This window comes from Petaurus breviceps, unplaced genomic scaffold (genome assembly GCF_028583685.1).
Source record: "Petaurus breviceps papuanus isolate PSGF00001 unplaced genomic scaffold, PetGlider_PUasm1.0 115, whole genome shotgun sequence".
NCBI lineage: Eukaryota > Metazoa > Chordata > Mammalia > Diprotodontia > Petauridae > Petaurus > Petaurus breviceps.
Window position 1 is genome coordinate 9,928,415 of NW_027185612.1, and position 27,090 is coordinate 9,955,504.

General features: G+C 36.4%; 1 protein-coding gene and 1 pseudogene across 2 annotated transcripts in view; both read left to right on the forward strand.

Moving 5' to 3' along the window:
• The window catches only part of UBE3C (ubiquitin protein ligase E3C), a 173,811-nt gene that overhangs the window by 123,520 nt on the left and 23,201 nt on the right, over positions 1–27,090 (forward strand). For both annotated transcript variants that reach the window (XM_069084551.1, XM_069084554.1), the window contains exon 19: positions 11,430–11,642. In XM_069084551.1, the coding sequence (XP_068940652.1) occupies positions 11,430–11,642 (213 nt within the window). The remainder of the gene's footprint in view (positions 1–11,429; positions 11,643–27,090) is intronic.
• On the forward strand, positions 15,884–18,076 carry LOC138158877 (heat shock cognate 71 kDa protein pseudogene; annotated as a pseudogene).

The following is a 27,090-nucleotide window of genomic DNA, read 5'->3' on the forward strand; positions in this document are numbered from 1 at the left end:
AATACTGGCTGTAGTTCCTTTCTCTGAGGGTTTTTGTGTGACTCATTTTTGTAGAGACCTTTGCAAACTTTAAATCCTCCTATAAATGTTAGTTTTTATTTTTAATTTTTGATACTGCCTTTTTCCTCTACTTTGTGAATGTTTATATACAGTATGAAGAATATTAAAATTGGCATTTTTTTATTGTGGCACTATTTTAACTGAAAATCCTCTTTCTTTCAGACTTTTAAATATTTTAAAAAGTAAAATAGCTTTGCCTTAATGAGTATAGTCCAAACATAAATTCAATCTTTTTTGACCTATTTATAGCAGATTTTGCCATCCCTTAAGGTTATTTATTATTCTGATGACATTTTCACTATAAATTTCTAAACCATAAACCTGTTTTGATAGGATGTTGTCCTTATGTGTGAGGTTTTAAGAAATTGTTTTGAATGCTGTATTTCAAAGGCAACAAGAGTGTTTGTGTTTGTGTACACAACGAGATATATACACATGAGTGAATTGGAGACACTCTAACATCAGACTTTCTTTTGGCTTACTCCTTAATGTGAATGAAGGAGTAGAATTATGCAATAAATAAATAAAATCTCATGAGTGTAATAGTTTTGGTTGATTTGAGTCCATTCAATTTGTTTTGCAATATATGAATTATTATTTGGTTATGCTGATAATGGTTTCCATGATCTTTTGCTTAACATATCCAATTATTGTTTGATTGCAAATGGTTAAATTTTATATTAAAATTGTAAGTACAATCTTGATCTTAAAAGAGTGTGTTATAATATTAATAGTGTGGTATATAAACATTAAATCTTTAAGGAGAAAAGAGTATATTGATTGATTGTGATATTTATTGGGTCATAATGTATTTAAATTTTCTTTAATGCATATGTTAGTGATTGTTTACCGTGATAAAGTGCAAAGAGGTCTTCACAAGCAATCCTATATGGGAAGAATTACCTCATGTCACTGGTCACTTCTCAATTAAAAGTTCCATTAGCAGATGATTCCTGCTTCTGGTTTGTGTAGTGATTGCATTTTATTGCCTGTAAATCAGGCTTCTGGACAGGGAATAAATAAACAGTTAAAGTATGTGGTAATGGCATCTTGATCTTTTTTTACAGTTAGAAGCACCTAGGTCCATTTAAGTCAATTAAGTTCGGAATATTTATTGAAGTAATTCCCTTATCATATTTGAATTCTTATTTGAAAATGGCTCCTTTTTGACTATAGAATATTGATTTAATTTGAATGGAATGCTTATAAATCAAATTATTTCATGATATCTGGGTAAAATTTTTCAAAAGTTTAGTTGACAGACATTTCATAATCTGGTTTTGTACTTTCCTAAAATCTACTCTTAAAGGTGTTAAAGGTTGGGAATCTCTATATTTAATAGTATTAAATATTGTAGGTACGTTCTGCTATATTATAAGTTAGATTCTTCTTTTAAAAGTGCTTAGTTAATTTGCTGAGGGTATTCTATTCTGTTGTAGAGAGTGCTGGTACTTTAAAAGCAGGAAAAAATGCTTTTGTTTTGAAAATTATTCATCTCACTGAATATTTTCTTTAGGACATGACCTTTTGAATAAAAAAACTCAAGGTCTGTGTTGTTGAGTCTTGATCTAGTTACAGTTTTTAGCCAAATTGAGTAGTTATGCAAACTCAGATTTTTGTAAGGTAATGTTCAACTTTCAGTCTCTACTCCAGTCTCCATTTATCATAACGTTCCAATCAATTTTAGATTATTTTTCTTTTGAGTTCAACAAATTTTCACAAGAAAGCTTTCTTTTGAAACATTCAGTTATCCAACATGACTGTAGCCTTTATGGTCTTGCCTATGTTGACTTTCAACTCTTCCAGGGGTCAGAAAATCAAGGATAGTGTCCACTTACAAATGACTTTACGTTATCTGGGAATTTTGCCCCTTCTGAGATTTGCCTGTGTGTGTGTGTGTGTGTGTTATGTTAAAAAAAATCCACCCAAGAATTAGGTCATTATTCTCTCACTCCTATGAAAATGCTTATTTGAATATTGACCAGAGAGGAGTATGCTATTATTCAAACCATCTATTTCAAAAAAAATTTTGTGCTCAAATTTGACTGTTATCTGCACATGCTGTTTCAGCAAAGTTTTTGTCATCTTTTCATAATGCACAGTAAGCTGATTCCAAATGTTAATTCTACCACCTAAATATTATCATTATCATAGTCTTTGGGAATCCTTATGAGTACCATTTACAGTAGGACCTTTTCTGAATCTGGGAGTTGGCTTCATACGCTGTCCTGCCTACCTCTGCAGCAGTATGCCAGTGACTTAATCTTTTTGTGCTTCTTAGTTCCTCATTCATAAAATGAGGAAATTGAACCAGATGACTTCTAAAGTCCCTTCCAACTCTCAATCTGATTTTATGAGACTAGATATAGGGAATTTAAATTAGATTCCCCTTTCCTTTAATGTAAAATATTGCTTAGGTTTGGTGTCATTTGGAATTAGATTTTATACATAACTTTCCAGGATCATGTCTACTGTATAAAGAAATTTAATGTATTAGGCTTCATGTGACCTCAGTTTCTTGTAGAATAAAGATGATGATATTCTATTATTGGCAGTAGTACCCTTTTGGATAATTGAACAGCTTATTGGAATTGATTTAAAATATTTGAGTATCCTAATTTGTCACCCCTTTTAATGAAGCCTGATCAGTGAAGGTTTTGCTTCATGTTGCTGTAATACCTCCTTTAGTTAAAAAATATACTGTAAGGTATCCTCTTAGCCAATCATTGTACCCATTCTGATACCAGAGTACCTAGGGCATCTTTTTCATATTAATATCATTATAGAGCTAGAGAATAAGGAAGAGGGAGATTCAAACTTGTCTGTTTGACCCTGACTAACTCCCTGTCTGGAGAAAATCTTTTAAAGGACTTTAAGAGCAGGTGAACTTATCCGTGTGAATTGGTGATGGAGAGAGTTTTCACATGGAATATTCATTTGACAGATGAAACCACAGGTCCACACCAAAAATAAGCAAATATATAGATCCAGCCCTGGCAATCAATGATTTAATCAAGGAGAATGTGGGAGGGTTCTGTGCTCATTTAAAATAATGTGTGAATTTAGCTGGGATTCAGTTGTCATAATTAAATTTGACTCAGTCTTTTTTGAAGTTTGGAGATGGAGCAAAGAAGTGAGGAATACTAAATTTCCTAGATTCTCAAATTCTTTTTGTTGTTATTGTTGCTTATTTTATATTTAACCTCAGACTTCCTCAAGGAGTATGCAGGACAGTTGCTTTGTGATGTCTTACATAATATTTGTAACATGAAATACTAAACCTAAACTTTGGATTACAAGCAGCACAGTGATTGCCTTAGAATTCTGGACTTGGAGTCAGGAAGATCTGAGTTCAAATTCCAATTTAGACACTTAATGGCTATGTGTAGCTACATGCCCCTGGGCAGGTGACTTAACCACTCAGTAGTTTCTTCATTTGTAAAATGAGGATGAGAATAAATAGGATTGTTGTGAAGATCATGTGAAATAATATTGGTAAAGCTCTTTTCAGGCCTTAAAATGTCACGTAAATGCTAATTATTTAAAAAAAGAAACAAGAAGCCCATCGAATGCATGGTATCCCTGGGTGTTTGTTATTTTTTACTCTCAACCTCTTTTTTTGTTAGGGCAAAATAATCCGTCTCATATTAACAACACCAATATATCAGATTTTTGTAGGAAAAATTTGACCAGAGAACTTCCTATTGTTGTACTTACAGCTTCTGTCCAAAAAATAAGAATGAGATGTGTTTTTTGCTGTTCCAGTTTAATAATACCTTGTAATAATTTGACCTTGGAAAGTCATTTGATCTTATTCCTCTGTGTTTCGTTTCACTCAGCGATAAAAAAGGAAATGGGACTAATTGATATCTTAGATTCTTTCCATCTATAAGATTGTATTATTCTAAAACATGGTTTAATTCAAAAGGCATATAATATGTATCTACAGGGTCTAAGCACTGGCTTAGCAGAAGATTACACACAAAAAAAGAAAATTGATCCTGGCCTCCAGGGAGAGTTCCCTCTTTAGGGTTTCCTACTGATCATTGTACTTTAAAGTTAGAAATTATGATGTCCAATCTCCTTATTTTCTAGATGAAGAAACTGAGGTCCAGAGAATTTCTGGGGCACTCAGCTTTAAGCTTCTACTGACAGGAAACAAAGAACAATTAAAGGTTTTGATTAAGTATCCAGATAACTGTTAGAGATAAAACTGCATTGTAGGAGTTCAGGGAAAAGACAAAGAGTTCTTTGTAAATTATCTGGGGAAGAATTCTGTGAGGAACTTGAGCTTTTTGAAGGATATGAATAAAATCTATAGAAATGTAAGAGAGGACCAAATATTTATTTAGCATCAACAAATGTGTTGTATTATGCTATATAATTAGGGGCACACAATAAAGATTAGACATAGTACTTGCCATAAAGAATTTAGAGTTTACAAATTACTGCAAATAAGTGAAGCTAGACTGGGCAATGTAATGTTCAAGTTCTAATTTATTAACAGAACTTGACTTTTAAAATATTTAGACTGTTGACTGGTTATCGTTTTTATTTTTCCATATGTTTTTGAAGATGACTAGTATAACTGAAATAATTAAAATTATTATCTTCATGCCCAATTAAGATGCCTTTAAAATAGGGCATCATTTCTTATATAGTTTTTAGATTAAGTTATAAATGTTCACTTTAGAAGTACCTGAAGATTGATAGTGATGCATTTGAAAAGCATTATTTTTTTATTGATTCTTAATGTAGTAAATTACTAAAGTTATTTGGCAGCAAACAGAAATGGCCTGTGATGTTGTTCACATTTATTCTCCTGATAGCGCCACAATTTGCATTAATTGCATTGCTACTGCACTTACTTATATTAAAAGGCTTCTTCTATAATTAATCCTTTTTATTTCAAATCATCTTGGCACAATTTCTAGCAATAAACACTCATAAAAGACAGACACTTGAAAAATAACTTACAAGTTTTTTCAATATACCTATTGCTATTTTTTCGTGACATGAAGTTATTGATAGGCTTCTAGGAGCAAATGTTGCAAGTGGCTAAGAATTAAGACCAATATGAAAAATGTTAAGTGGATTATTTTGCATAAAAATAGACACTTTTTGAAGTTGTGTAATTAACCTGTGTTTAGAAAATACCTTGATTTATGCTTGCATTTGTATCTAACTTGCATACATTATGGAAATTTAATTTATAATCCATTTAGCTGATGCAATCATAGTTTTTAGTGCTATCATTTATTAGTCCTTGTATATTAAATGCTTTAAAGGTTTAAACCTGCCTTATGTAAAAAATTATACCTCTACATTTACATTTTATGACTCACAGATGGGATTTCCATTTAAAATTCAGGTAGCCCTGATATATTTAAAGAATTACAATGGTTTATTGTTACTAATGCAGGAATGGCAAACATTGACCTTATACATTGAACATCAGTGATTTATGCTTCCAGTTTACTTTTAAAGTCAGCTGCACAAGTGAAGGGTTTTCCTTCAACACCTTGAATAAATCATGCAGTTTTCTGTAGACTGCTCACTTTGGCTTTGGACTCATTATTCATATAACATTAGTGGTGGATCCAAATGATCTACATGGATGTGTGATGAGGTTAAACATTCCAAAGTTTAAGCAACTCCAGGGACACTTGAATCCCTTCTGTCTTAGAATAAGACAAAAGAGTTAAGGGCTTTAAGCATTATTTTAATGTCTCCTGCCAGAAAGTTTTGTTTTATCTAAGAGAAATTGGGTAACTTTTATATAGAGTATCTCATAGCAAAAGAAAAAGTAACATGACTTCAACCATTAGTACCTTTTTTAAAAAAAATTATATATTCATGTTTGTGGTTAATAGAAGCTGAATTGATTGGTAACAGATGATGAGCTTAGGTTTGGGGATGGCGGTGGTAATGATTATCAATAGTTTACATTTAGTAGCTAACACTTAGATAATACTTTATGGATACAAAACTCTTTATATACATTGACCATTTTAATTCTTACAACATTGAAGTAGATAGTACTATGTATTTTATGGATGAAGAAACTGAGTCTCAGATGTTAATTTCCTTCCTTAATTAGTGGTAGAGACAGGACTTGAACATAAATCTTCTTATTACAGCTTCATTGCTCTCTCATTCATTCAGATATTTATTAAGCACCTGCTAAGTGCCAGGCATTGTGACAAGTGTTAGAGATTACCAAAAAAAAGGTAAAAGATAGTCCCTTCCCTATAGGAGCACACAATCCAATGGGGAGACAATAAAGATAGAGGAAATAAATAAGGAAAAGGCAATAGAATTAAGAGGGGTTGGAAGAGGTTTCTTCTAGAAGAGAGGGGTTTAGTTAGGACTGGGGAAGCCAGCAGGCAAAATTGAGGAGGGAGGGAATTTCAGGAATGAGGGACAGCCAGAGAAAATGCCCAGAGCGGAGAGATGGAGTGTCTTGTTCCTGGAACAGCCAGAAAGCCAGTATCACTGGATCAGGTGTACAGGCATTGAGTAAGAGGTAAGAAGGCAGGAAAGGCAGATGGGGGTCTAAGTTATCAAAGACTTTGAAGGCCAAACAGAGGATTTTGTACTTGATCCTGGAGGTGATAGTGAGCCACTTGAGTTTATTGAGTAGTAGGATTGACATGGTCAGACCTGTGTTTTAGGATCAGAATATGCTCGAACTACAACCCATATAAGAGGAAAGGTAGATGAGAAGGAATAGACAAAGAACATTGATGAAGACTTGAAGTAACTGAAAAGTTCTTTTTCAATGTATTAAAAGGAATATAATGGAAATATTTACTAAGCAAGTTTAATTAGGCATATTGTTTTTTACTGTTAAGTTTATAAATGATAATCAGAAATATTTAAAGGATCTTTATGGGCTAGAACATTGGGCTAAATCTAGTAAGATGAAATTAGTCATAACAAAATCTTATACCCAGGTCTAGAAGTCAACCTCACAAATAAGTGTTGTGGGTAAAATTACTAATTAGCATTTTGAGAAATGGTTCAGGACCATGATTCCTAAGAACCTTTGATGAAACATACTACCCACCACCTAAGAGAAAATGGACTCCAGGTTGTGGAATGAGACTTGTTGGTTTTGCTTTTTGTTTTTTTTTTAATATTGCTGATTCAGGAATTGGCTGTACTTGAGAGAGAGAGTGTGTGTGTGTGTGTTTGTTTTTTTTGCATTTTGAAGGAGGGAAGGCAGGGCAATTGGGATTAAGTGACTTGCCCAAGGTCATATGGCTAGTAAGTGTTAAGTGTCTGAGACCAGATTTGAACTCAGGTGCTCCTGACTCCAGGACCAGTGCCATGTGTGTTAGAAGGATTTTGTTTCTGTTTTCTTTTCCAGTAGATTTGGGTAAGAGGGAGAGAAATTTGGCTTTTGTTAATAGAAAAAAAAAAGTTTAATTTTTTTTGAAGAGAGTTTTAGTGGAGTAGAAGAATCAACAGTGTGATATGGCAACCAATGTTTAGTCCACTGACACTAAGAATCAGAGCATCTAGGTCCATGAAGTTAGTTGTCCTACTGTAATCTTCTCCAGTCAATATCAGTATCTTCAATATCTGATATGTTTGTATGTCAGTCTATCTGTATCATTCAAATAACAAGCAGTGAAACAATTCATATTCTCAAGGAGCTTGCATTCTAATTCATTATCCTATGGCCATATGTACAGAATAAATATAAAAAGAATAAGGACAAATAAATGCAAGATAGTTTGGGAAGGATGGCACTAGGAACTAGAGGAGTCAAGAAAGGCTGTAGAACAAGGAAACTTCGCCTAAGGGCCATTCATTTGTGATTTTTAAAAAATATTTTGATAACTATTTCGATATTATTTCCTTTCAATTCTAAGTATCTTATTTTATAGACCTAGAAACATTTTTCTGAGAAGGAACCTATAGATTTCCCCAGACTGCCAAAGAGGGCTAAGAACTTCTGTTGTAAAAGATGGTATTTAACAGAGCCTTAAAGGAAAAGGGGGTATTCTGGAAGGTGGAAATAAGAGGAGTGTATTCTGAGAAAGTTTATATCTTTTTCCTAAAAGCACCAGGAGTCCACTAGAGGTTATTTTAGTAGATCAGTTCTGCACTTACTGAAATTCACCTTAGCAGCCGTCTGGAGAATGTATTGGTATGGGAAGAGACTTTAAAGTATGGGGACCAATTAGGAAACTGAATAGGAGGCCATTGTAATAATCTAGACAAGAGGTGAAGAGAACCTGAACTAAAGCGTTTGCTATATGAATGGGGAGTAGAGAAAAGGAGTCAAATGTGAGATACTGTGTAGGTGGAAACAGGGAGGTTTGGCAACTGATTGGATATGTGAAGTGAGACCTATGTTACTTATCACGTAGATTATTTCATGTCTACTTTTTTTTTTTTGCCTTTTTGGAGGACAATTGGGGTTAAGTAACTTGCCCAAGGTTATGCTGCTAGTTGTTTTTGTGTATGTGTATGTTAAGTGTCTGAGGCCAGAACTGAAATTGGGTCCTCCTGACTCCAGGGCCAACGCTTTACTCACTGCGCCACCTAGCCGCAGTGTCTACTTTTAATTGGTCTCTCTCTCCCCACTTCAGTCCATCTTTAAAAGTGCTTTTCTTTAACCAAGAATGCCTCTTTCCTCTCAGTAAACTCCAGTGACTTTCTGTTGCTTCTAGAATCAAATATAAAGTTCTCTGTTTGACTTTTTATGTCCTGTACACCTTATCTTAACCTATCTTTTCTAGACTTATCGTGTATTGCTCCCCTTTCTGCACTCTGAGATCCAGCCAAACTGGCCCTATCTCTTTCCTCACATTTCTCTCTATGCCCCATCCTATGGTTTTGTACTGGACATCCCCATTCCTGGAATACACTCCCTCCAGTATTACCCTATAAATGAAGTTTGTTCTGATCTCCTTAACTTCATATCTTCATCATACTGCTTCATATTTAATGACAGTATTTAACTTAGTATTTACTCTCCTTATGTTCTGTATATACTAAGGTATGTAATTGTTGTCTACCTGTTAACATGTAAGCTTTTTGCAGGTAGAGACTGATTTCTTCTCTTTGCATTTCCAGAACCTAGTGCACAGTCAGTGTTTAATCAGTGTTCATGGCTAGGTAATGAATGAATGATGCTGAGGTTATGAAGCTGAGACGCTTGATGAATATTTGGTGCCTTCAATAGAAATAGGGGAGTTTAGAAGAACATAGATTCTGTTTAGATATGTTGCACTTGATGTCTCTGTGATACCCAGTTTGAAATATATGAGGTAATTGGTGTTGGGGGTCTAAATGAAGCTTTAAAGAAAGAGTGGAGCTAGAGAATGCATTTCTGTGAGTTATCTGCATAGAGGTGATGAGCCCTTGAAGCGAATGAGGTCAAGAGAAGAGCATTACGACAGAACCTTGGGAAACAGGCACCTTTAAGGACCTGGTGGATAATGAGCCAGGAAAGGAGGCTGAAAAGGAGCAGTTAGAAAGGTAAGAGGAGAACTATGAAGACCAGGATAGAGTATCCATGAAGAGACAGTGATCAGCAGTATCAGATGCAGAAGAAAGGATGAAAATGATGGGAGGGGGGCAAAAAATCCTGTCATTTGTAGTCAGATAATAGGGGGCCAGTCCATAACAAAGAGATCTGAAAGCATAATTAGTCACCAAGGTCCTGGAGGAGTTGGTGGAAGGGCATTGGACGAGAGCATAACAGAATTAACCTTTGGCTACAGAGAAAGTGGAGACTTTAGGTGATAATATAAGGACCATCTTATGGGGAAAATTGACTCGGGAAGGCTTTGAGAGGAGTTTAGAACTCTATCCTGCAGGCTTCCAATCAGAGGGGAGAGGAGACTGAGTTAAGAAGGTATAGACTTACAAACCTGAGACATGGTTCTCAGGTTCATTTGTGACAATGAGATTTCAAGTGATCTACTTTTGGGGGGATGAGAACTTGTTATTCAGTGAAGTGGAAACCAAGCATAGCTACTAATAGAGAAGCGAGTAATGAATAATCTCTAGGGACCCATCTAATTTTTAAATTCTATGATAACTCAGGAAATGAGATAAATAAGCTTTAATAGATTTGAAGTCTATTGACTTGGAAACCAAATAAATAGTTTAAAATTCATCCTTTTAAAATATTTTGTGTCATGAGGTAGATGGTTTGGAGTGGAAATGTATTTGGGATTATGTTTTACTACTTTACCCACCATTCATTTAGCTTTTAAAATTTGATTGTGTATTTGAATTTTAAGTTTAAGGGATGGAATGCTCTATTTTGGAAAAAAAAATCTTGCAAAATCAAAGGATTACTTAGAGCTGATGCCAGAGGGACCTTAAACATTTTCTAGTATACAGATGAATAAACTGAGGCCCCTAAGGGAAGTGAATTGCCCCTGTTCATTCAGTAGTAAATGGATAGTTCTTTTCAACCCTTCAATAAACTAGTAGAATGACTTTGAGCAATTTACTCAGTCACTTGGGCCTTGGTTTCTTAATCTGTAAAACAGTGAATTAGATGATCCCCTGAGACCCCTTCTACCTCAAAAATTCTATAATATGATAATGTCACTGTGGTATTCCTATGTGGTATGTCTTCTGAGAAAATGTTATAGTTTTCATGCAAAGATGTCCACATTAAAATAAAGAGAAATCCTGTCTGTTTCAGAAACAAACAGAAAAGGAGCTTTTTAAGACTATTAATGTAATTTTAAATTTTCATTGATGCTTTTTATTTCTACATCACAGTTATTCCAAGTATATCCTTCCCCTCTCCAGTGAACCATTCCTTATAACTAAGATTTTGAAAGACATTTGGGGGAAAAAAAAAAACATTCAAAACCAGCCTATACATTGATCATGTCTGACAGTATTAGTGTTCCATATCATAGTCCCTCATAACTGTTAGCGAGGAAGACAGGGATGGGAAGTTGGGGAGGGATTTCTCCATTCTTTTTGAGAGTCGAGATTGATTATCATAATGGTACAGCATCCAATTTTTTTTCTGTTTATGTTATTGTAGTGCTTGTGTATATTGTTTTCCTAGTTCTTATGCAACTGTTTCAGTTTTTTTAGATTTTCCTTTACTTCCTTGAATTCCTTATATGTTTTTTCTTAATGGCACATTAATATTTCGTTATATCCATGTACCATGATTTGTTTAGTGATTCTCCATTCACTGGACATGTAATTTGTTTCCTGTTCTTTGCTACCATAAAAGGTACTATTGTGAATATTTTGGTTCGTATAGGATGTTTCGTGGTATATGTTTAGTAGTAAGATCTTGGGGAAAAGGGTAAGGACATTTTAGTAAATGAAGATTTTCAATAATTTGTATTGCCTATTATTCTTACTTATAGGCTCTCTATGAAAACATGTTAGTGGAGCTGCCCTTTGCTGGTTTTTTCCTTTCCAAATTGCTTGGGACAAGTGCTGATGTGGATATTCATCACCTGGCATCATTAGATCCTGAAATGTATAAAAATTTGCTTTTCCTCAAGAGCTATGAAGGTGATGTGGAGGAACTTGGACTAAACTTTACTGTGGTGAATAATGATCTTGGAGAGGCACAGGTAAGACTGGGGCATTTGAGGTGTTTCTTTTTTTCTTCTTAACATAGCTAGTTAATGATTGCTTCCCAACCCTTGTTGCCCTTAGGCAATAGAGGAGATAAGGCACATATTGAATGGGTCACACTTGTGTCATTCTCAATAAAGGTGTAGCCTCTATTATTTCAGTTTGGTGAGTACAGTAATCACTAATGGTGACTATAAATTTAGGAATAAAGAAAAGGATTTCTGTTTCATGATTGCAGATTGCTTTGCCTTCTTAAATCAGCTTGTGGAAGCCTTTGCTGAAACACATGATAATAGGGATCCATTGAAGGAATTTCAAATGTTTAGCCTTGAGAAGAGAAGACTAACAGAGAGGAAGATATAAGTGTTTTCCAGTATTTGAAGGACTATCATATTGAAGAGGGACTGACAGTGTTTTGCTTGGTCTGAGAAGGTAGAACTAGCATCAGTGCATCAGTGGGTAGTAAAGTGTAGAAAGGTAGATTTTCAATAAAGACTAACTACATTATCAAATAATGGAAAAGAGTGAACTCTGTAAACTAAAGACAAGTAAGCTTGACTTCTATTCTTGGTAAAATTCTGCAACACATTAAGAGGACTGTTTGTGACCACTTCACAAAGAAACAGTGATCAAAAAGAGTCAGCATGGCTTCATTAAGAACAAGTTATAACAGACTTTGTTTCCCTTTATTTTTAACCACGTAACATGAGTTGTAGTTCCATAGGTACAGTATACTTAGATTTCAGGATAGCATTTAACAAAATCACTTGTTCTGTGGTTGTCAATAAGATACAGAAAAATATTAATTATGTTCTAGAGTTATGTGGATATGTAACTGGACAGTTAACACTAATGGCTTCATGTCAGTTTGGCAGGTATGTAGTGGTTCCACTCCTATTGCGTAGGAGTAATATCTACCCCTATGCAGACTAGACTGATTTTTTTTTTCCTTAAAAAATATTAAAGGGGCGGCTAGGTGGCGCAGTGAATAGAGCACCGGCCCTGGAGTCAGGAGGTCCTGAGTTCAAATCCGGCCTCAGACACTTAACACAACAAACTAGCTGTGTGACCTTGGGCAAGTCACTTAACCCCAATTTCCCCCCACCCCCCAAAATAAAAAAGATATTAAAAACCATCTTTGAGGCCTAATTGACTTAGGCTGTTGATGTAGCTTCCTAGTTACCAAGGTACAAAAACAGCCCACAAGGAGGCAGCAGTTGCTGGCACCAACACAAACAGGAAAGCTGTTTTCTACTGAATCAGTGCTGGATCTTTGCTAAGTCTCTTTTCCATGATATGACTAAGTAAACCTCCTTTTGTTAACTATTAGATGATCAATAAATATCTCATTTTCTTTCAATTCCAAATTCCAGTTCACCTGCATGAACCAGACCTGCCCTCTTATATCAAAAGACATTCTTGGCTCTGTGCTGGTCAATGTTTTTGTCAGTGGCTTGGATAAAAGTATAGATTGGTATGTATGTCAGATTAGCAGACAATATGAATCTTTCCAATGCTTTGGATGATAGGATATGAAAAGTTCTCAGTCAGCTAGAAATAATACTGTGTTCAGATTTGGGCACCATATTTTAGGAAAGAGATAGATAAGCTAGAGATTGTTGAGAAGAGAATGACCAAAATTAATTGTTGAAAGACTCAAGCATATGCCATTCTGCACTGTTAGTGGGAGTTACCTCATTGGAAATTTCCTAAACTTATGAAATCACAGGTCTAGTCTCCCTCTTCTCCCCAAATAATTTGGGGATGAGGATAGAACACAATAGTTGTGGTCTAGTATTTAAGGTGTTGTAATATGGAAGAGGTACCGTACAGACCTAATCTTCTTGATCTTGGAGAGCAGAATTGAGTAATGAACAGAAATTATGGAAGCAGATTTAGGTTTGATGTAAAAAAAAAGCTTTCCTGACATCAAGAAGTATTAAGAAGTGGAATGGGTTGTTTCAGGAGAAACTTTGATGACCTAGTTGGAGACATTGAGGATTCTTGGGCTCATTGGCCTCTGAAATGCCTTTTCAACAAAGTAAAGATGGAGAACACATCTGTTTAGTCTTCTTTCAAGATAATAATTATTCATCTCTTAGTCTTTTCATAATCTTCCTAGTTCAAATTTTTTTAAACAATTTCCTTGGAAGATATGTTTTATATATATAATCAGTCTTGTGGTTCTTTTAGATTTTATTCAGTTTTTCCTTCTATTTTTTAACAATGTAAACCCTCATTTTATGAAATTCTTTCAGATATAAAATAAAAAGATTACTTTCTGTCATCAGAAATAACTTTAATATTTTCTAGTATTGTTTTGTTTTTTTTAAATTACAGCACTATAATTCTGACTCACTTTGTCATTGAATATGTGCCTTTTTATTTGGATGTCAGAAACATGGATTCTAATTAGGGTCCTGCTGTTAGCCGACAGAATGACACTGGGCAAATAGAAGCTCTTAGTTTAACAGTTGAGAAAATTGCCTGTAGTAGGTAATCAGTAAATGTTTATTGACTGACATTTCTGTTGAGGGCCATTTCTTACTAGAGCCTGCAGTCAAAAAGTCCTAAGTTCAAATCCAGCCTCAGACACTAGACGTGCAATTCTGGGCAAGTCATTTAACCTCTATTTGCTTGTTTCTTCAACTGTAAAATGAGTATAATAATAGCACCCACCTCTCAGGGTTGTTGTGAGGATAAAATGGGATAATAATTATAAAACCACAGTTCCTGGCACATAGTAGGTCTTTTTTCAAAGTGCTATATACTATTAGTCATCATTATTATTGTAACATGCATCTCTGCATGTGTAAAGTTGATACTAGTTACACAAATTGGGAGAACTATATGTATAACATAAAGAGGATCTTGTACAGATAAATGTTAGGTAGAAACAGATAACCTGTAAACAGTCCTGACTTTCTGGCACCAGTTGAGTCATTTAACCTAGTGGCTCCAAGCAAACTTCTAAGATTACAATTTATAGAAGTCTTAACTATGATTACTAAAAGAATTTACTTACCTTGTAGCTGTGCTGATTAAAAAGAAATAAAAGCAACAAAAGAAGTTTAATTTTTCCACATGAAGTTTTATTTATTTACAAAAATATACAGTTTTAAGCCTGGTTGATTAATTTAACTTGATTAGTTTTGATAGAGTCAATGAAAATACTGCATTTTAATATACAACTATATTGAGAACTTTGGAGCTGAATTATATTAATGAGTAAGAATTTCTGTAATAGGTCAGATCTCTGGTTAGTGTAGCCAAAGATTTTCTCTGAAAATGTACACAAAAAATATTATGAAAATTATGGGAAGACTTGGTTATTCTCTCTTAATTAGCTTCTGATATTAGAGTTATACTCTGTCTAGTTTTTTTTTTGTTTAAACTGTTATAAACTTATCTCCAAACAATTTTTTTTAATTTTTATTTTGAAATTTTAATCAAGCTATTTGTATGATCAGCTTATATTTATCTGTTGGGTTCTCCCATAAGTTGAGTACATGCTACCGTGTTTCCCCGATAATAAGACCTATCCTGAAAATAAGCCCTCCCCTTACTGTGTAAGATTCCTCCAAAATAAGCCCTACCTTTATTTTTACTCTGGTGGAGGTGGCCCCCCCCCCCCCACGCCACAATATTTTCTGTTTTTTCCCCCCCCCCCCCCCCCCCCGGGTGAAACGCACGCCGCGCTCCGAGCTGCATCCAATCAGAGCTGTAGCAGTGAGCGCGTCATCCTGTTCTTCCCCAGTGATTTGCTTATTGAATAAAGGTACATTTTTTTGTTCACATTTACCTGTTTATTAAAATTGCTGTCAATGTTCATTAAAATAAGCCCTCCCCTGAAAATAAGCCCTCTGGTGTTTTTCTGTCCAAAAATTTAATAAGACAGTGTCTTATTATCGGGGAAACACGGTATGCTTTCTTTGATTTAACCTAAGCTTAGACTTTTCACTTTATCAAGGATTCACTCTAATCATCAGTCAATAATCACTTATTAAATGCTTACTGTTGTACTATACTGAGTGCTGGGGATACGAAGAAAAACAATCGCTTCCTGCTCTCTAGGAGATCAAATTTCTAATGAGAAATATCATAACATGCAAATAACTATGTACTTATAAGATATATGTAAAGAGCTAATATAGAATAATCTCAGAGAAAAGGCATCAGAAGTACTAGAGACCTGTCTACTCAGCGCAGCAGCAGCCCTTCTCTCTTCACAGTGGTCCGCTACGACCCCCGACTCCCCAGCAACCATGTCGAAGGGACCCGCAGTTGGCATTGATCTTTGGCACCACTTACTCTTGTGTGGGAGTCTTCCAACATGGGAAAGTGGAGATCATTGCTAATGACCAAGGAAACAGGACCACCCCATGCTACGTCACCTTCACTGACGCAGAACATTTAATTGGTGATGCTGCAAAGAATCAAGTTGCAATGAACCCCACCAACCCAGTTTTTGATGCCAAACATCTGTTGGTCGCAGATTTGATGATGCAGTTGTACAATCAGACATGAAGCATTGGCCTTTTATGGTGGTGAATGACACAGCAGGTCTAAGGTCCAAGTGGAATACAAAGGGGAGACCAAAAGTTTCTATCCAGAGGAAGTATCTTCTATGGTCTTGACCAAGATGAAAGAAATTACTGAAGCTTACCTTGGAAAGACTGTCACAAATGCTGTGGTCACAGTACCAGCCTATTTCAATGATTCCCAGCGTCAGGCCACCAAAGATGGTGGAACCATAGCTGGTCCTCAGTGTGCTCTGAATCATCAATGAGCCAACTGCTGCTGCTATTGCTTATTGCTATTGCAACTGTTATGGCTTGGACAAAAAGGTTGATCCCGAGAGAAATGTGTTGATCTTTGACCTTGGAGGTGGTACTTTTGATGTCTCCATTCTTACCACTGAAGATGGCATCTTTGAGGTCAAGTCCACAGCTGGGGACACCCACTTGGGTGGGGAGGACTTTGACAACCAAATGGTCAACCGTTTCATTGCCAAGTTCAAGCGAAAGCACAAGAAGGACATCAGTGAGAACAAGAGGGCTGTTTGCCATCTCCTCACTGCTTGTGAACGTGCAAAGCGTACCCTCTCTTCCAGTACCCAGGCCAGTATTGAGATTGATTCCCTCTATGAAGGTATTGACTTCTATACATCAATCACCTGGGCCTGTTTTGAAGCGCTAAATGCTGATCTCTTCTGTGGCACACTGGACCCTGTGGAGAAGGCTTTAAGAGATGCCAAGCTAGATAAGTCTCAGATTCATGACATCGTCCTGGTGGATGGTTCCACTTGAATCCCTAAAATCCAGAAGCTTCTGCAAGACTTCTTTAATGGCAAGGAGCTCAGCAAGAGTATCAGTTCTGATGAAGCTGTTGCTTATGGTGCAGCTGTCCAGGCTGCCATTTTGTCTGGAGATAAATCTGAGAATGTGCAGGACTTGCTGTTGGATGTCACTCCTCTTTCCCTTGGAATTGAAACTGCTGGTGGAGTTATGACCGTTCTGATCAAACGCAATACCACCATCCCCACCAAGCAGACACAGACCTTTACCACCTATTCGGACAACCAGCCTGGTGTGCTTATTCAGGTTTATGAAGGTGAGAGAGCAATGACAAAGGATAACAATCTGCTTGGCAAATTTGAGCTCACAGGAATCCCCCAGCACCCAGGGGTGTTCCTCACATTGAAGTAACATTTGACATTAACGCACAGGGCATCCTCAGTGTTTCTGCTGTGGATAAGAGCACAGGCAAGGAGAAAAAGATCACCATCACCAATGATACAGGACGTCTGAGCAAAGAAAACATTGAGCATATGGTCCAGGAAGCTGAGAAATACAAGGTTGAGGATGAAAAGCAGAGAGACAGGGCGTCTTCCAAGAATTCTCTTGAATCTTATGCTTTAAACATGAAAGCAACTGTAGAGGATGAAAAACTGCAAGGCAAAATTGGTGATGAAGACAAACAGAAGATCCTTGACAAATGTAATGAAATAATCAGCTGGCTGGATAAGAACCAGACTGCTGAGAAGGAAGAATTTGAGCACCAGCAGAAAGAATTGAAGAAGGTCTGCAAGCCCATTATTACTAAGCTGTACCGGAGTGCAGGGGGCATGCCAGGAGGCATGCCTGGTGGGTTCCCAGGGGGTGGAGCAGCCCCATCTGGAGGTGCTTCTTCTGGACCCACCATTGAAGAGGTCGACTAAACACACCAGAAGAAAGAGCTTTCCAAAAATTGAAGGACTCAGATTTGTAGCCAAGGCAGTTAGCAGTTTAAAAGCAACATTTAAGATACTGTATAAATCTGGGCATTCTGAATACTTGAATGTGTGCAGAGGGAGAGAAGTGAACAACATTGTACTTTATCAGTGCTGTAAACAAGTGGAAATGCAGTTGTCTTGGAGAATAAAATCTATTTAAAATTGGCAGAAAAAAAAAAGTACTAGAGACCAGAGAAGCCCTCTTGCAGAAGGTAAGATTTGAGCTAAGGTAAAAATTTTGTTGACTAAACCCATTACAACAGGTCATGTAGTAAAAAGGATTTTTAAAAATTAGAGTTACCTTGGAAAAGCCCCATCTTCTTTCCCAAACTCAACTTCTTCACCTGTAAAATGAGGATAATAATACTTATATTGCGCAACAAATAGTACTGTTGTGAGAAGCAAGAGAAAGCATATTATTAAGTGCTTTGTTATCCAAAAATAAGTAGAGTAGTTGTTATAGATTTTTATCCTATATAATCCCACTCATCATTCTAGCCTAGAGAGTTCTAAAGAAATTCTTCTTTGACTCTCTGGTAATATAGTAGATTTGTTATTTTCATCAGTAAGTATGTAGGCTAGTAAATGCAACTGTTAAGTTCCAAAAGGACTGGTCTCATTTATTTATTAGCAAAGGCACTGTTGGGTGCTGTTGGGAAACTGGTGGCTTGGGGGTAGAAAGGCATGCTTAATTTAAGGGGTGGAGGGAAGGAGAACTACTGAAAACAAGGGATAATTAAAAATAAATGACCCTTTCATTTATCCTAAATTTGTTCTTTATTTGGCCTTGACCATCAACATTAGCTTTGCATCTTTTTTTTTTTTACTTTGAAGGCAAGATAAAGCAATATCTGAACATATTTCTTGGAAGGGAATCATGTGGCTTCTCTTCCAAAGCTATACTATATAATTTCTATCTGTGCTGTCAGTGAAGCTTTGAATGATACAACATTTAGGTCTAGTATAGGTCTACTATAGACAATCTACTGAAAGTAGCAATTCTTATAGCTTATTTTGACTAGACTACTTGGTTTAAAATTGTCCATTCATGGTGGTGGAAAGGTATTTATTTTAGGTGCCATGTGACATTTCCTAAATTTAGAAAGATATAAGTATATCTTTTCATGCCTACATCTATAGGCTTTTTCAGGAGTCAGATTCCATTGCCTCCCAAAACAGCAAACCAAGCATTCTTTTTAGGTTTCCAGATAGGGACAAATACACTATATTATATTGTAGAAAGGCTCCAATTTTGAAGGTAGATACTAGTTTCTAGTTTTCTTAAGTTGTTTTAGATATCCACAGGAGAAATTTCAGGAAGTAAGCTGATGATATATTGTAGGATTACCATACTATAAATATATACCGTGTTTCCCCGATAATAAGACACTGTCTTATTATTTTTTTGGACAGAAAAACACCAGAGGGCTTATTTTCAGGGGAGGGCTTATTTTAATGAACATTGACAGCAATTTTAATAAACAGGTAAATGTGAACAAAAAAATGTACCTTTATTCAATAATGAATTCAATAAAGAACAGGATGACGCGCTCACTGCTGCAGCTCTGATTGGATGCAGCTTGGAGCGTGGCATGCATTTCACCTGGGTGGGGGGACGGTGCATACAGAGGGTACCGTAATGTAGCATGTAGCGCAGGGGATCACCTTCACTACAGTAGCAATCTCGATAGGGCTTATTTTCGGGATAGGTCTTATTATCGGGGAAACACGGTAATAGTTGTGCTGTTATTCACATCAGTGTATATCCATGCTGACTGCTGCCCTATTTTTTAGGTAAATCGACCTATCCTGATGTAAGCTAAATCTGTTTATGAGAACTGCTAAAATTCCTATAGTGAAAGCCTCTTAGAAATTAGTTCCATTATGAAAATTGTTCTAGAAATCTGAATTTGGTTAATTTTCAGATATATTCTTTTTTTTTCTTTTTCTTTTTGGAGGGGGCAATACAGGGCAGTTGGGGCTAAGTGACTTGCCCAAGGTCACACAGCTAGTTGAGTGTCAAGTGTCTGAGTCTGGATTTGAGCTCAGGTCCTTCTAACTACAGGGCCAGTGCTCTATTCACTGCGTCACCTAGCTGCCTCTGAGATTGTGTGTGTATGTGTGTTTGTGTATTCAGTTTCTTATTCTTTCTTCATTATCATACTTCAGTTACAACAATGTCATTGAGGTCAAAACCCACATATTTTCCTCACTCACCAAATTCTTTAAAATTTGATAGGACAGAAGTAATCTTATTGTTAAAACTAGTCAGTATATGTTATCAAGTGTCAGTCCTCAGTGAGGCTTTATCAGTTGCCTTGAAGATAGAGAATTCTACTATTTATAAAAGTCATGAAGTTCCAAAGTACAACTAATAACTGACACCTGTTGTAAGCTATCTTTGTTATCATAATATCCATGTTAATTGCTTATGCATCTTAGTATTCTGTCTCTGATAGTGATAACTCTCAGAGAATATGTAGTTGCTCTCTTTGAAACAGATACCAAAGGGTAAGGGATATAATCCAGATATCCCTACCATCCCTTAATAATCTAGATACTCTAAGTGGTTCACATTAAATACAGAAAATTCAATAGTATCTGAGGCTGACATATTTTAATCAAGTCAGATTTTATGTCACTACAATGATAAAACATGATTTTTAAGGGAATTTAATGAAAAGTAAAAGTAGTTTTAACAGTGATTTAGTTATTTAAATAATTAAGTTGTGACCTCAGCACTTAATTTGAGTAACCAATTTTATCTTGATGCATAACTCAGGGATGATTATGGCTACAGAACCATGGAAACAGACTGCATTTTTAAAACCTTGAAAGTTTTCCAGCTGCTCTGTTAAATTACTTTTGCCAGTGCAATGACTTGCTAATAGCATTTTCCCCATTAATATAGATTGGTTACACTAAAAGAAAATACCAGAGACACTTCTTTCATGCTACATGATCATCTCTACCTTTCATCCATATTCATTACAGTTGAATAATTGTTCCATTATGAATATAGTGATTGAAGATATGAATATTGGAACTTGCAGTAACATATAATCCAATAACATTTTCTGTAATATTTATCCAATGTCTGTTTTCTCCTAGAACCGTTAAAAATATTACAGAGTACTGAGTGGGATGAGTCAACGTTCAATTCTACCATCAGCAGTCTAATGCATAGGTCTTCCTTGAGATTCCTCCCAACATTTTTATTTTATTTTATTTTTGTTTTATTGTGCAATGTGCTTTCCAAGACTATAGTACCAATAGCTGATAACTGAATTACCCAGAAAACCTGAGAAGTATAATTTTTTAAATCACATAGCCACTTTTTTCATTTATTTTCTCTAATAATAATCACCCCGAGGGAAAAAATCAGTGTACAGTCATCTGTCATTTATTCAACTGAGCTGCATTTTTCTTATAGGAGATTCAATTTAATCCTACAGGACTTAATATTTAAGAAGGTTGTTGCTGGTCCTTTCTGCTACTGGAGAATAAGTTATTTTAGTACAACTGAATTTCTGTAAAACTAAAGCTTAATCAGGGAAATAATTTTAATGGAAACATTTTTAAAAATTATATTAGTCCTTTGTTTTTATATCACCTACATTGTCCCCTGTATCTCTCCTATAACAAGGAAAATTTTTAAAAGAGGAACAAGGAAAAAAATGAGCAAAACCAAACAGTATAACAAAAAAATCTGGCATTATATTCAGTATTCCACACCCATGGACCTTTACCTCTGCAAAGAAGCAGGAGGGTGGTGTGGGGAGTGCATTCTTATATCTCTTCTTTGGAGCCAAGCTTGGTCATTACAGTTTCACAACAGGTGTGATTGTTTTGTGATGTTCTCGGCATTTAACATTGTTGTGTTATTATGCATGTTGTACTTCGTTTTGCATCAGTTCTTATATCTTAACATACTTTTTTATATTTAACATGTTTATTGTTTCTCATACTATTGCTCTACTGCATTCATGTACTGAAGTTCCTTCAAACTTTAGCCATTCTCTTATCAGTGGGACATCCACTTTGTTTCTCCTTCTTTGCTATTATAGTAGAAAAAAAAAAGTGCTGCTATAGATGATTTGGTGTTAGGGAGTCTTTTTGTTAATGACCTTCCTTGGGGTGTATGCTTGGTAGTAGAATTGCTAGGTGTAAGAATGTGGACATGATGTCACTTTATTTGCATGATTCCAAAAATGCTTTCTGGAATAGTTGTATCAATTCATAGCTCTACTAAAAGTGCATTAGTGTGCTTAGGTTTTCATAACCCCTCTAACTCTTCCCAGCCTGCTCTATGCCATGCCATCTCTTTTTAAAGAAAACAGTACCTCTTCCCCCCAGCAACTAAGACTCCCCTCCTGTGTTTCTTAGCTCTTATAGGTGATTTATTGCCTTAACTAGCCAGGCTCAAGTCTCCATACCATAAACCCCAGCTCTCCTTAATGGAAATAGCTCTCCTTGATTGTCTTCCTCCTTTCACATTTAAATTCTTTGAGGGGAAGAGTTGTCTTTCTTCCTTTTCAGGGCTGCTTATCCACCTTTGGTGTCCACCTGTCACCCAACTCTCATCTGTGGCTCCAAGAAGCTGTAGCATGCACAGCAGCTACACCCTGGTAAACCATCTTGATAGATGGGCTAAATCAGATTGAAGGTAGCCAGTAGACTTTAAGACTGTTGATGAGTTAGAAGGATGCCTACCCCAAGCATGTGAAGACTTCTTCCAACAAAATGGGCAGTTCAGAACAGTGCGATGCCATGAAGGCAGCTGAAGCAGGTGCTGTGGATCATTTAGAGCTTGGTAAGATGTCACAGGCGCTGAGGTCACTACATTCCAGGCTGTTGCCTTTTTTCCTGACTTTTGTCTTACCATTGAACATCAGTGACTCTGGAAGAGAGAGTGAGGTTGATGATTTGTGCAATTCTGCCACATTTAAATCTAATTCAAACACAAGTCAAGACATTACTCATTCGTGATATCATTGGTCTTAAAAAACAAAAGGACGAACAACAAGATGTCTTTCTTCCTTCTAGTTACTGTATTCTCAATTCTTAGATCAGTTACTGGAAGACAACACTTGGTAAATGCACTGTTGATCTTTCTATTTACCTATCAAAATTTTTTGTTGTTCAGTGTTCAGCTCTCTGTGACCATGTATACCGTAGCATGCTAATACTGTCCATAGAGTTTTCTTGGTAAAGATACTGGGGTGGTATGCCCTTTCTTTCTCCAGTGTATTAAGGCAAACAGGTTAAGTGACTTCCCCTGGGTCATATAGCTACTGTGTTTCCCCGATAATAAGCCCTCCCCCGAAAATAAGCCCTCCCCTTACTGTGTAAGATTCCTCTAAAATAAGCCCTCCCCCGAAAATAAGCCCTATTGAGATTGCTACTGTAGTGAAGGTGATCCCCTGTGCTACACGCTACATTACGGTACCCTCTGTATGCACCATCCCCCCCAGTGAAACGCACGCCGCGCTCCGAGCTGCATCCAATCAGAGCTGCAGCAGTGAGCGCGTCATCCTGTTCTTCCCCAGTGATTTGCTTATTGAATAAAGGTACATTTTTTTGTTCACATTTACCTGTTTATTAAAATTGCTGTCAATGTTCATTAAAATAAGCCCTCCCCTGAAAATAAGCCCTCTGGTGTTTTTCTGTCCAAAAAATTTAATAAGACAGTGTCTTATTATCGGGGAAACACAGTAGTATCTGAGACTGGAATTGAATTCAGGTCTTCCTGAATCCAGGCCCACCACTCTTATCTATTCATTGATTGTTCTTATGTCTGAATTCCTGACCATGCTATGGAAGATGGATTGGAATGAGATGTTGTAACATTTCAGTGTCGGCTCCATTTGATTCCTTTCTTTCTCCTTCAATTTTTATTAAATAAACTAATGAATCTTAAGATGTTTTTTCTATTTTCTTATTGTGCTATGAACACATTTTTCTTTCAGAAGGGAAGTGAGACAGCTAGGGACAAGTCATGGATTCCAGAGGAGGAAGAGCTATTCAGGCCATAAGAAAACTGTTGGGGAAAAAACACAACTGAATCTTGGTCACTGGAGAATTCAGTTGCTAGATCCCTGGATGTGATGGTATTTAGGCCATAATAGGAAAAATAGTTGTATTATTGTGAGTTTAGCGAGGCTGCCCCTAAACTGGGCACATCTTAGAACCACTAAGCTCCCCATATTTCTTCACCAATGTGTAGGATTTTTGTGTCTTCTATATGACAGTTCAACCCCACACCAAAGTCTTGACTTTTTGTAGAAGTGGTTACAGAATTCTTTTATTTCCTTCATTTCCCCCTTTCTTGAGGACTTAGAAGTGGGGAAACTGGTGTACATCTCTATAATCAAAGGAGGAATCATTTCCAATAGGGTACCACAAATAGCTGATAGCTAATAGGGTTGATTACATAGGAGTATAACGTTGTAAGGTCTTTTCACAGGGGCACAGAGGTCAAAAGAAGAGGGTAGGGAAAAATGAGTTACTATATAGGGAGATCTTAGTATTGTACACCATCTGTCATCAATATTTTGTCATCAAACATATAGACTGCTTCAAAAGTTAGTCACATGATATTTTGTTTTCTTCCAAATGGAATGCAGTAAATGGAAACAATAAAATAAAATACTTTTTTTTTGTTGTTAAACACAGCGTATAACATGAGAAAGTGGGGGTAGTCATTTCTTGGAAAAGCTTGTTTTTAGTTGTTTTTGCTACAAATCTGTTCCATACTTTGTGTATTGTAGTTTCACTCTTGATGAGAATCTCATACTCAAAGAACATATATACTGAGAATGAAAAGATTCTCCATATATAGAGAAACCAGCTATAAATCTGTGATCCCATGCAGTTTGTCTTCTTGAGAGTACTTAAGAGAGCTCATGTTATAAAATTATGTACACTATTGCCTTGCACCATCTAGTGGTATTAGTTAAATATAGAATAAAATCTTTACATCAACCAGTTCTGTAATGAATTCTCCAAAGCCATTGCTGATGGGAATATTTCATACCCTTCCATCTGAAATAGATTGCAATAACTTAGCTGTTAGATAAGTAGTAGTCCCATTAAAGCTCTGTGCAAGTATTAGAGTCCATTAAAAAGGATGTTGCATTCTAATTCTTTATATGGATAGACAAATGAATTTTAAAGGTAAGGATAATAATACAGTGTGGTAATTATATTAAGAAAAATACCAGGGCAGCTGGGTGGCACAGTGAGTAGAGTGCTGGCCCTGCAAAACCTGAGTTTTGATCCGGCCTCAGACACTTACACACACAAACAAAAAAAAAACCTAGCCATGTGACCTTGGGCAAGTTACTTAAACCCAGTTGCCCTCCAAAAAGCAAAAAAACCAATACCAACCTTTTCAGGTTGGGGTGTGTGTGTGTGTGTGTGTGTGTGTGTAATATTCTACTTAGAACTCTCATATTTTGGAGTAATTATAAAACTTTCACTAAAATACCCTTACAAATGTACTATTTAATATTATAAAAGATAAGCACTTCAGTTTTATGCTTTTTAATATAGTAATATAAATATAATTAATTATGATTTATTGCATTTTAGCCATTTTAAAGGATTTGTAAATTATTAACAGTTTAAAAGTTTCTTAAATATGGATATTGTTTAAAATAAACGTTGAAGCCTTATTTATTTGTTTGTTTATTTATTGCCTTTTGGAGGGGGGAAGGCAGGGCAGTGGGGGTTAAGTGACTTGCCCAAGGTCGCATTGCGAGTAACTGTTAAGTGTCTGAGGTCAGATTTGAGCTCAGGTCCTCCAGACTCTAGGGCTGATGCTCTATTCACTGTGCCACCTAGCCACCCCTTGAAGACTTTTTTAAAAGAGTTCTTTCATATTAGACCTATCAGTCAACTAGTCTTATACCTTCTAAGTCACTAAAGTACATCTTATTATGTACATGTCTTCCATCCATAAAAGTGGGAGAAGGGAGCAGATCACTCTAAAGGAGTTTGTTAAACTTGTTTCAAGGGGCAGCTAGGTGGTGCAATAGATAGAGCACCAGCCCTGAAGTCATTAGTACCTGAGTTCAATTTTGGCCTCCAATCAGATACTTTACACTCACTAGCTGTGTGACCCTGGGCAAGTCACTTAACCCCAATTGCCTCACCCCCCCCCCCCAATGTATTTTTTTTTCTTATTAAACTTGCAGGTGACCACAGGTGGCATGGTGAATAGAGCGCCAGCCTTGGAGTCAGGAGGACCTGAGTTCAAATCTGGCCTCAGACTCTTGACATAACTTACTAGCCATGTGACCTTGGGCAAGTCACTTAACCCCAGCTGCCGTGCCCTCTCCCCTCCAAAAAGAAAAAAAAAAAACTTGTTTCAGGAACTGTGCCAAGTATTGGGAATACAGAGACAAAATTTTAAGATCCCTGTATTACAGGAGCTTTCTATGCATCAGAGAAGATATAAGTATACATGTGTGTGATAGGGACTGAACTTAATTTATTACTGTAGGGAATGCCGTGATGAGGAAGCTCCCTTTCTCTACCAGGAGAAGCTATCATCTTCTCTACAATTTCCAGTCTTAGAGAATTGTCTTGACCACTGAGAAGTTATATAACGATATGAACCTAGGTACTCCAGGCCCCAAGACTAGCTCTCTACTATGACATACTTATCTTTATTTTTTTTTCTTTTTGGAGGGGACAAGGCTGGGCAGTTGGGGTTAGGTGAGTTGCCCAAGGTCACGTGGCTAGTCAGTGTTAAGTGTCTGAGGTCAGATTTGAACTCAGGAACTCCTGACTCCAGGACCAGTGATCTATTCACTGTGCCACCTAGCTGCCCCCCCCCTTTTTTTTTTGCTGACATACTTATCTGTAAGTATATGCAAAATAAATGCAAGGTTATTGAGAGATCTTACCTTGTTATGAGAAACCCAAAAGGCTTTTTTAGTGATGAGTCTTGTGGTAAGGAATTTAATGAAATGGAGGTGGAGGAATGCATTTATTAGTTCATGAGTGGCAGGATGGGAGATGGAGAATTTTGTGTAAGAAACAGCAAGGTCAGTTTGGCTAGATTACAGAATATGGGAACAAAATGGTATGTATAATTTACTGCATTTTGCTTGGGTATTACTATTTGATACATTGTAAATAACATAACTAATTAATGTCTAGAG